Genomic DNA, 12,366 nt, shown 5'->3' on the forward strand with positions numbered 1-12,366 from the left:
GCATCTTCAAAGAGCCTATTTACAAATAAGTTCACATTCACATAACCTTGGGTTGGAACCTAAGCAGGCCTTTTGTGGGGGATATGATTCAATACCCAACTTAACAATATGCTACTACTTGTTTAATAAAAGAAAAAAGGAGAAGCGGATGTGGCTCAAGCAACTGGGTTCCCATCTACCATATAGGAGGTCCAGGGTTTGATTCCTGGGGCTTCCTGCTGAAGGCAAGCTGACCCGCACAGCAAGCTGGCCAGAGCAGAGAGCTGGTACAGCAAGATAATGCAACAACAACAAAAAAAGAGACACAAAGGACAGACAATAAGAGACACAGCAGATCAGGAAGCTGAAGTGGCACATGAGATTGAGTACCTCTCTCCTACTCTGGAAGGTCCCATGATCGGTTCTCAGTGCTATCTAAAGGTAAGACAAGCAGACACAGACAAACACACAGCAAATGGAACAGAAAGCACAGAGCAAGCCCAAAACAATGTGGGGGGAGGGAGAAGGGAGGGAGGGAAGGAGGGAGGAAATAAAAATACATATTGGCTACACAAGAAAATGGTAACATTAGTTGCTTCTGGGAATATACACTGGGTGGCTAGAAGGCAGGGTTAATATGGAAGACAGAGGTAGTATTTAAGATATGAAAGGATGTAAAGTTACTTTCCCCCTTTTTTACATTTTGAACTCTGAACCATGTGAATGTATTACCTATTAAAAATTAAATGAAAGCTTAAAAATAAAATAAAAAGATTTAAATGTTCCCTGCAACATTTATAACTATCAAATTGTATGTTCATTATTATTCATTTAAAGCACAGATTTAAAACTCAAATTCCTTAAGGATATTTGTTATATTCTACCATGTAACCCATATAAATGGTGTAGGCAAACTAAGAAAAATAAGAAGAAGCTTAAAACCCAACTAAAATATAGAGCAACCACTAATGAACTCCAGCTGACTATATATACATAAAAGGTGACCCAATGTTGCTCGATCTTTGTTTTTCAAGAGAAAACCAGAAATTCAAATTTACCTGTGAAATGTCCCAGTTTTTAATGTTGGGCTTGTACTATGCTAGTGGGCCAGATTCATCCCACAGGCCACCTGTTTGTGACCTCTGATTTATAGGACATCCTTAGTTTATAAACATATTGTACTTCCAATTTTGGAAACTGAATGGTTTCCAGACTTATGGGTATCACACTGAAGTAATAGCTATTTCACCTAGTCTCTACAGTTAACATTGTTTATATTAAAAAATTTATTCCAAGTTTCAACTTTGGACTTCAAAAAGTTGACATAATGAATGAAATTATAATAAATGGTAAGGAGATGATTGGGAAGAATTTACAAAAAAAAAAAGTGGAACATTTTAGAAAGTTAGTTATTGGAGAAGCTTTACAATTATTACTTTATCATACAATTCTGAAGAATAATCTGCAGGCTTTTTAGCAACTGTCTCCAAAGATCAGCTGATAAGTGCTGAGGTCAATATTAAAAAACTATTATTATTCCCAAGTAAAACCTAATTAGGAAAACAGATCTGCTACACACACAAAAAATCAGATGTAGTCAAAATCTCAATAGGAATTATCACTGGGATTGACTTTATTGCCATTTCTTTCTATTAACATGGAAAACTGAGATGCTTCCCTAAATAGTTTTTGGTTTATCAAGTTCTGGATCATCCGAATGTCCACTCCCCTCCATTAGTATAGAAGCAAAACATACAACATAATTTAGAAAGGGTGTTAATATTATGAAGTTACTGAGACTGTAATTCAGGAGATAATCTTAATGTCTTCTCTCACTGTGATTTATATAACAATATAAATTATATAAAATTCATTATATAAAATTATATTCATTTTATAAAATTATTCATTATATAAAATTAAATTCATTATATAAAATTCAGACACAATTGTATTCTAGCTCAAAATCTTCAGAATTATTTTAAAAGAAACATTAGCTTATCACTACCTTTATATGGACTAACAAACATGTAAAGAAAAGCCCTTGGGTATTTCTTATATTTCTTGGCTAGAATAAAACAGTTACTGTGGTCTATCAAGTAATATGGAAAGAGGAAAAGGTGTAAAAAGAAAGAAGAGATTTCAGGGTTTGAACTGGACCAAAGTTAGTCTCAAAAACTACCTTAAGGGGGATGAGGGATATAGGTGGACCTCTTACATTTTTTTAATGTAACATTTAAAAAAAATAAAGAGAAAAAAACTACATTAAATTGTTTTAAAAGGATAAAGGTTAAGACATTTTTATATCTACCCTTTTTCAAAAATAAAATTATCAATTATAAAACATACCTTGCTGAGCTAAAGTTGATCTTAGCATCCCAGTCTTTGACCAAATTTTTATTTGTCCATCCTCTCCAACTGTAAAGAGAAAACAATAATTGATATTTTAACCTCTAGAAAATATATTTAAACACTAAATTTGCATTTGAGGATCAATAGTATCTATATTACTAGATACTAGTAATAAAATTCAGACACAATTCATGCTAATTAAATGACAGCATTTCATAATTGTAAAATTTAATAAAAATTACTTTGAAACAATTTTATCAAAGTAGCCTAACTTCCATGCCTAAAATTTTATTTTTTTCTTTCAATCTTAGAAGACTTATACTATTCAAATAATGCTTGCATTTTAACTATATTGTCCATCTTAGAATTGTAACAAAAAGTGATTTCAGTATAATAAAAATTATAGCCAAATCCCAGTGAGTTGGGGGCTGAATGAAGTATTAAGCTACTCTTTTTAACAGCTAAACTGAAAAAGGAAGAAAGAAAGAACTGTAACTAGAGTTGTTTGATTAAGAGAGGGATTTTAATTTCTTTCTGCTTAATTTTTAATTTTAAACACATTTATATGCTGAAAAAGGAACCACTGGAAAAGGAGAAGTTGAAGATAAAGATGAAAGAAGAGACAAGTCACTGAGAAAAGTCATAGAAAGGCCTAGAGGATAGATGTGGTAGCTTTAAAACAAGTCCACAAATTGTTATTCCTTTCATGAGATGGAGCTTAATTATTCTCTCACGTGAGCTATCCTTAGTGACTTGCTTCCAACAAATAGTATGTGATGGAAATCATAGAAAATGACTTTTGAAGATGGGTCATAAAAAATATTGTGGCGTGTTCTCTCTTGGATCACTCACTCTGGAGGAAGTCAGTTAAGTCATGTGGACACTTAAGCAGCCCTGTGGAGAGGCATGTGGCAGGGAACTAAGGCCTCTTGCCAACAGCTATGTGAATGAGCCATCTTCAAAGCAGATCCTCCAGGCCAGTCAAGCCTTTATATGACTGCAGCCCCTTCCAAAATTTTTTTTGAACCACCCCCATCATACCACCCATAGGCATAAAAGTAAACCTAAATCCATATGGAACTAGAATTAAAGTCAGCATACTGTTGTGTTGTATAACTCACCATCATTAGAAATATGATTTTCCAGTCATATTATAGTATTAACTCACTCTGATGTGCAATGATACATTAGACTTCTAAGTTTTCCTCACAGCCCCACTGGCTGGCTTTCAAATGGAGCTCAGCTGAATTTAGCTGCAAAAACATTATATAACCAGGACTGTTCCCCAGCCCAGCTGGCTGCCTCATGAAAGATGTTCCCAACCATCCACAGGGCTTCTGGCTTTGAGTACATAAAGAATGCTACACAGATCCCATCTTAATTTATGGAGGTAACCAATTCCATCCATCATTAAAGACACCTGAACTTGTCACAAATTACAAGAGAAAAATTTTAAGTCAGGTGCTAAGGTTCCTAATTTGTTAATTTGCAAGTTTGACTCAAAGCCAAACTCAGCAAATAAACTCACAACCTTCCCCCCATATGGGACATGACTCCCAGGGATGAGCTTCCCTGGCACCAAAGAGAGTATTACCAAGTGCCAACAAGTGATGCATGTGGAAACTGATCTTAACCAAATGGGGGAAGAATTAAACAAAAAAAGAGGTTTTATGGCTAAGAGATTCAAAGTGAACTGGGAGGTTATTCCAGAGGTTAGACCTATGCAGGTCTCAGCAAATTTTACTAGATGCAACAGTAAACAAAATCTCAAACAAAAGTGCTCCCAAGAGCTAAAGAGACATCTAGACACTACAGGCAAGGCCACATGAAACCAACGCTTCAGCAAGCCCTATTTGGGAATATATGATAATCTATTTCCACAGTATAACAGAAATAAGACTCATTTATAACTTCCCTACTTGTGATTATCCTATACCTTTTATTTGAACCTATAATTATCACTATACCTGTTAACTATATGTCTTGGAGACTTACGTCTTTGGACTGTTCATATGCTGGTTGAACCCCGAATCCCAGCAGAGTTGCGGCCAAAACCTATTCTCCAGTTCTTCAGACTTGCCCAGGACAACTTACAAAAAGATGATGATGGACAAACCCTATTCCCCAAAACTGGGAGAATATACAACTGCAAACAAAACAGTGCTTGCTTGTTTTGTTTCCTGTGGTGGAAGATAGACTGTGTTTAACTGAACAAATATGGGTGTTAATCAGGTGGGTTGGAAGAAAAATATACCAAATGTAAGATATGGGCTATAGTTAGTAGTAATATTTTGAGGATGCTCTTTCATAGTTTGTAACAAATGTTTCACAACAATGCAAGGTGTTGGTGGTGGGGTAATGTATGGTAGCCCTGTACATAATATGCATATTTGCTTTATAAGTTCACAACTTTTACTATACCCTTTATGTTTATGTATGTTCATGTATGGATGATATACTTCGATAAAATTTTTTAATGAAAAAAAAATTTGCAAGTTTGAAAGTAGTGAAGGGGATTCAGAGAAACTGAAATCTCCCCAATTAATGAGAAGGATGTGAATTTCCTGTCCTTTCAAAGGGGAAACTTAGTACTTAATATATATATCAACATATATTCAAAAACTATCTAGAAATCTTTATGTATAGGTAAAATAAATCATATGTATATGCATACAAATTTACATATATGGACTACCAATCCAACAACTTGACTGCAACCTCATGAGAGATTCTGCGCTAGACAGAACTATTCAGCTAAAGTGCTTCCTGATCCATAGAAATTGTGAGATAATAAATGTGTATTATTTTAAATTGCTAAATAAAAGGGTAATTTCTTTTGCAGCAATAGATAATTAATACAACTGGTAAAGATGAAAATCCTTGGAGGGCAGGGGATGGGAGAGAGAAGGAATATAGTAAAGACCAATTAAATGAGAATATTTTCAGTTTTATAATTTTAAAGAATTACAACTTTTATTACTACATACTTGACCATTCTGAAAATCTTCATTGACTGAACATTCTCCAAGTCACTTAAGAACACTAGTAATTAACAGGATGTTCTAAATGTAAATATTTACATAACAGTCTGGCTCAATAATGTACCAAGTATTTACTATTAGACAGTGAAAGACACTATTGGTATACTGAAAATATTCTCCTTTGGAAATTTTTCTTTTAAAAACTCAATTAAAATGTCACTGCTGCAGACAACTTACCTGTAACCAATGCTGTTCCTTCATAATTCCATCTTCCTGCAAGTACTGCTCCACAATGAGCCTCTACACTTTTTTCCACTCTTCCTAACTTGGAAATCAGATGAAATTTACCTAAAAGAAGTTACACCTGAGAAATCTAGTTTAGGCACTAGAATCATAAGGGCAAATAATACATAATTATTCTTATTCTCAAGAAATGCACACAAATAAATCTGTAAACAAGCACAAAAGCAAAATTATAAAACCTAGAGATGAGCTATAACAGACATATGTGTATGGTACTATGGCAACTCAGAGGGAAAATAAAATTCTGCCAGTATATGGCCAAGAAGGGCAGGAGAAATGTCAAGAAAGGCTTCTAGCAGAGTTTTGCAGCCTTGAGATTTTTCTTTAAAGAATATAGAAAAGCTGGAAAAAGCGTTGAAGACAGTAACCGAAACAGTTAACTGGATAAAATCAGATGTAATATGTTTTATATGATTTTACACTTTGCCAGCCATCGGGTAGACAAAAAGGAGTCAGCCTCAAGAATTGTGTATATATTTTCGCATATATATATATATATATATGTGTGTGTGTGTGTGAAAAGTAAAAACACACAATTTTAAAGGACATAAGCAAACTATATAAGAGATGCCAGAAGGACAAACCAAACTGTGCAGAAAATAAGTGCTACAGGAAGCCAAGAAAGAATCAATCTTGTTTTGAATAACCATGAAGATCAGTAATAAAATAATAAAGTGCAAAGAAACTAGAAACTTTTCCCCAAAACTGGGAAAGGAGAAGATGAGTCAGGAATATTTTGTTGAGGGAGTGGAATTATTTCCTACCCAGAAAAAGAGTTCACAACTTTTACTATACACTTGTTTATGTATGTTCATATATAAATGATATAAAGATAATAATAATTGGATTGATTAGGGGAAAAATACTTTGTTTAGTAGTAATGTTTTGACAATGCTCTTTAATCATTAGTTAATAAGGTTTAAAAACAATGCAAGTTATTGGTGATAGGGTGAGAAGTTATATCTGCTTGTTTTGTAAGTTCACAACTATTATACATTTATTGTTTATGTATGAGTGATAGATTTCCATAAATTTTTTTAAAAAGTAAAAAGAAAAAGAAAAAGAAAAAGTGGGGATGCCAGCAAAGATTAGAGAACAACCTCAAAGGAAGACTGAAATACAAGACTTTTAGCCTTCAGGCAAGACCCTCTATCACACTGATCTGGTCCTTGCAGCAAACACATGCCAACCGGACTTTGAACTGAGAGGACTATTGAAGGGTGCCATCTGCTGACTGAACAAGGAAGTACATGTAAGGAAATGAAAGGAAATAAGTAAGAGGCTTTTACCAGTCTTTACAGCCTCTTTCCCCAAGGCCATTGGAAGCAGGTCTGCAACCCAATACTGGGTCAAGGGGCCAGATCTGAACACTACAAGGGACAATCCTATTGATCTAGAACAGGTTGACTGAGAAACAAAGGACAGCAGTAAAACACTGCCTCCAGCCACTAAATTTCTTTGAAAGAGAAATTAAGCATCTGAGTAAATTCTCCATCATAATCAGATGCCTAAACATCAGGAAAATATTAAAAACCATACTAAGAAAATGGAAGAAATGGCACAAGCAAAGAATATCCCCTAGAAGAGATGCAGGATTTGAGATGACTAATCAATGCAATTCATACAAATTTTCAATATCAAATTAATGAGTTGAAAGACAATATGGCTAAAGAGATAAAGGGCATCAAAAAGACACTGAGTAAACACAAAGAAGAATTTGAAAACCTGAATAGAAAAGTAACAGAACTAATGGAGTAAAAGGCATGAGGAAAGATAAAAAGCACATTAGATGGAAGCAGATTTAGCCCAATGGATAGGGTGTCCACCTACCATATGGGAGGTCCAAGGTTCAAACCCAGGGGCTCCTGACTCATGTGATGAGCTGGCCCACGTGCAGTGCTGATGTGTGCAAGGAGTGCCACGCCACGCAGGGGTGTCCCCCATGTAGGGGAGCCTCACACACAAGGAGCACGCTCCATAAGGAGAGGCGCCTAACATGGAAAAAGTGCAGCCTGCTCAGGAATGGCACTGCACACTCGGAGAGCTGATGCAGCAAGATGACGCAACAAAAAGAGACACAGATTCCAGGTCAACAAGAATACAAGAGGACACAGAAGAACACAGAGCAAATGGACACAGAGAGCAGACAACTGGGGGGGGGGGGGGCGGGGCGGGAAGGGGAAGGGGAGAGAAATAAATAAAAAATAAATCTCAAAAAAAAAAACACATTAGAGGAGAGCAGATGTGGCTCAAGCAGTAGAGCACCTGTCTCCCACATGGTTGATCCTGGGTTTGGTTACAAGTGCCTTCTGAAAAAACAAAAACAAACAATAAGGAAAACAAACTAAAAAAGCAACTCAGGAAAGCCAATATGGCCTAGCGTTTGAGTGTTGGCTTCTACATATGAGGTCCTGGGTTTAATCCCCGGGCCCTGGTACCTCAAGAAAAACACACACACACACATTAGAGGGAGCCAATATAGCTCAGTGGTTCAGCAACTGCTTCCCATGTATGAGGTCCTAGGTTCAACCCCCAGTACCTCCTTAAAACACACACACACACATTAGAGGCAGGCTCAAAATGATAGAAGAAAGAATAAGTGATACAGAAGACAAAACAGCTAAAATGGAAGAGGGAGAAGAGCACACAAAGAAAAGAATGGAAAAAATTGAGCAGGGGCTCAGGGAGATGAAAGATAACACAAAATGCAACAACATAGATGTCATAGGAGTTACAGAAGGAGACCAGAAAGAAAAGGGGCAGAAAGAATATTTGAGGAAATAATGGCTGAAAATTTCCAAAATCTCATGAAAGAAACGAACTTACACATCCAAGAAGTATACCATACCCCAATCAGAATAAACCTAAAGAGACTTACTCCAAGACACATTCTATGCAGTATATCAAATATCAAAGATAAACAGAAAATTCTGAGAGCAGCAAGGAAGAAGCAAACTATCACATACAAGGGATGCACAGTAAAAATTGCATAGTTTCTGATGAGGTGAGAAGACAGTGGTATGATACAATTAGGATACTGAAAGAGAAAAACTACCTCAAGAATTGTTTATCAAGCAAAACCATCCTTCAAATATTAAGGTGAGTTTAAAATATTCACAAATAGGGAAGTGGATGGGGCACAGGCAATTGCACTCCCGCTTACCACATGGGAGATCCCAGGTTTGGGTCCTAGTGCCTCCTGAAGAAGATGGGTGATACAGAGAGGTGGCATGACACACTGGCAAGGTGAGCTGCTAGAACAAGATGAAGTTACAAAGGAGACACAAAGAGAAAAACACAATGAGAGAGAGAGCAAGGTGGGGAGCAGAGGTGGCCCAAGCGATTGTTACTCTCCCACACAGGAGGTCCAGGTTCAGTTCCCAGTGCCTCCTAAAGAGAGAACAAGCAGACACAGAGAGCACACAACTAATGGACACAGACAGCAGACAGCAAGAGCAGGCAGTGAGGTGGGCAGGAATAAATAAAATAAATCTTTAAAAAAAATTTTTTTAAATACAAATCAACAGAAACTAAGAGAATTCAAAAAAAAGAATGCACCTCTACAGGATATATTAAAGGAAGACTTATACCACAAAAGAAAAAGACAGCAGAGAGAGGTTTGTGGGAGAGTGTAGAAGGAAAGAATAACAGAGAGAGTAACCAAAAGAATAAAAGGACAGATGAAAATATGATATGACATATGAAAACCAAAAATAAACTGGTGGAAGTAATAATGTATTTACAGTAATATCATTGAATATAAATGGATTAACTCCCCAATCAAAAGATATTGGCGGGAAGCAGACTTGGCCCAGTGATTAGGGCGTCCCTCTACCACATGGGAGGTCCGTGGTTCAAACCCCGGGCCTCCTTGACCCGTGTGGAGCTGGCCCATGCGCAGTGCTGATGCACGCAAGGAGTGCCCTGCCATGCACGGGTGTCCCCTGCGTAGGGGAGCCCCACGTGCAAAGAGTAAGCCCCGTAAGGAGAGCTGCCCAGTGTGAAAGAAAGTGCAGCCTGCCCAGGAATGGTGCCGCACACACGGAGAGCTGACACAACAAGATGATGCAACCAAAAGAAACACTGATTCCCGTGCTGCTGACGACAACAGAAGTGGACAAAGAAGAAGACTGCAGCCAATAGACACAGAGAACAGACAACTGGGGTGGGCGGGGGGGTGGGGGAAAGAAGAGAGAAATAAATAAATCTTAAAAAAAAAAAAAAAAGATATTGGCTGCCAGAATAGATTTAAAAAACATGAGCCTTCCATATGCTTCCTACAAGAGATTCACCTTGACCCCAGGATACAAACCAGCTGAAAGTGAAAGGTTGGTAAAAGATATCCAAGTAAACAGTAACCTTTTGAGAAAGAGTAGCTATACTAATATCAGACAAAACAGACTTAAAAAAAAATTATGAGACACAGAGGTCATTATATATTAATAAAATTGACACTCCACCAGGAAGAAGTAACAATCATAAACTCTATGCACCTAACCAGGGTGTCCCAAAATATACGAAGTGAACTCAACCAAAATTGAAGGGAGAAATAGACATTTCTACAATAATAGTTGGAGACGTCAACACACCACTCACATCATTAGACAGAACTAAACAGAAGATCAACAAGGAAATAGAGAGCTTGAAAAATATGACAAATGAGTTTGACCTAACAGACATACACATTGCATACCAAGTCAGCAGGTTATACATTCTTCCCAAGTGCTCATGGATATTTCTCCAGGAAGACAGACATGTTAGGTCATAAGGCAGGTCTCAGTATGTATAAAAGGATTGAAATTATACAAAGCATTTTCTCACATCATGATAGAATGATACTGGAAATCAAGAACAGATGAGAAAGGGGAAAATTTAATAGAATGATACTGGAAATCAATAACAGATGAGAAAGGGGGAAATTTACCAATGTGTGGAAACCAAACAACACACTCCAATCAGTGGGTAAGAGAAGAAATTATAAGGAAAATTAGTAAATAACTTCAGGCAAATTAAAATGAGAACACAACTTACCAAAACTTAGAGGATACAGGGAAGGCAGTCCCGAGAGGGAAATTTATATGCCTAAACACTTATATTTAGAAAAGAAGAGCTAAAATCAAAGATTTAACAGGACCCCTATCTCACTCCCTATATAAGAATCAACTCAAAATGGATCAAAAACCTAAATATAAAAGCCAAGACTATAAAACTACTAGCAGAAAATGTAGGGAAACATCTTAAATCTCGTGGTAGGTGGTCTCTTAGACCTTATACCCAAAGCACACACAAGAAAAGAAAAAGTAGACAAACAGAACTTACTCAAAATTAAACACTTTTGTACCTCACAGGAATTTGTCAAAAGGGTGAAAAGGCAGCCAACTCAATGGGACAAAATATTTGGAAATTCATATATCTGGTAAGGGTTTAAATATTCATTTTATGGTGCAGGAGCAACGGTCAGCGAAGAGACAAGGACAACGCAGAGAGGCATGCCATGCCTTTCTTTCATGTGCAGAGAAGGCTAGGCCTCAACTTAGATCATCGGATGACAATCCACAGTGCTGAGCAGCCTTACAAGATTCCAAGCCATTGCCATGCTTTTGAAAAAGAATGGATAGAATGTGCCCCTGGGATTGGTGGTATCCGGGCAGAGAAAGAGTGCAAGACAGAGTCTGATGATTTCATAGAATGTATGCTTCAGCAGAAAACGATGAGATGTATGAGCGCCATCAAGAAGGAACCGGACAAGTTAATAAAGGAAGGGAACTATACGCCTCCATCTTACCACTTGGGCAAGGAAGAACCCAGGCCCTGAGTAGAGCAGCTGCTGATGGCTGGAGGCTGATTTTTATGTTGTCTATTCACTACTGGAAATACTCTTTACTAAAAACCTCTTTGTTGTCTAAAAATAAAGGATTACTCCTTTTTAAAAAATCATTTTATATAAAGAGCTGCTAAAACTCATCAATAAAAAGACAAATGACCTGATTATAAAATGGGTAAAAGATTTGAATAGACATTTGTCCAACAAAGAGATACAAACAGCAAAAAGAACATGAAACAATGTTCAATGTCACTAGCCATTAGAAAAATGCAAATCAAAGCAACCGTGAGATATAATTTCACACCTATTAGAATGGTCACTATTAAAAAGACAGAGAGGTACAAGTGTTGGAGAGGATATGGAGAGATAGGAACACTTATTTACTGTTGGTGGGAATGTAGAATGGTACAGCCACTATTATACTTTGGACTATTTGGACTCGGTAACACCACCGCTGGGTGTATACCCAGAAGAACTGAAAGCAGTGATACGAACAGACATCTGCACACCAATAGTCACAGCAGTGTTATTCATGATTGCCAAAATATGGAAACAACCCAGGTAGCCATAAACCAATGAATGGACAAACTGTGGTGTATAAACAAGATGGAATATTATGCAGCTGTAAGAAGAAATGAAGTTATAAAGCACATGACATGGATGAATCTGGAGGACATTATGTTGGGTGAAGCAATCCAAACACAATTACTGTGTAATTTCATGGAGTTAATAACTTGAATATGTGTCACCAGAAAATAGAATGAGGTTAAAGAATGGAAAGCTGAGGATTAACCTGTGCAGAATTGGTGAAAAATGATGTGTTATCTTTGGAAATGAATAGAAAAGGAAAAAGTATAGCATAACGTTTGTAACTAACAATGCTATTAGATGAGTACGACAGTGGTTGAAAGGGAAAGTCTAAGATCA

General features: G+C 36.8%; 1 protein-coding gene across 3 annotated transcripts in view; it reads right to left on the minus strand.

Annotated features, from left to right (window-relative positions):
• The window catches only part of IFT80 (intraflagellar transport 80), a 163,454-nt gene that overhangs the window by 121,478 nt on the left and 29,610 nt on the right, over positions 1–12,366 (minus strand). For all 3 annotated transcript variants that reach the window (XM_071214590.1, XM_071214589.1, XM_071214591.1), the window contains exons 4-5: positions 5,550–5,660; positions 2,329–2,397 (exon numbers count right to left, since the gene is read on the minus strand). In XM_071214590.1, coding sequence (XP_071070691.1) covers positions 2,329–2,397; positions 5,550–5,660 — 180 coding nt within the window. The remainder of the gene's footprint in view (positions 1–2,328; positions 2,398–5,549; positions 5,661–12,366) is intronic.

This window comes from Dasypus novemcinctus, chromosome 4 (assembly GCF_030445035.2).
Source record: "Dasypus novemcinctus isolate mDasNov1 chromosome 4, mDasNov1.1.hap2, whole genome shotgun sequence".
Classification (NCBI taxonomy): domain Eukaryota; kingdom Metazoa; phylum Chordata; class Mammalia; order Cingulata; family Dasypodidae; genus Dasypus; species Dasypus novemcinctus.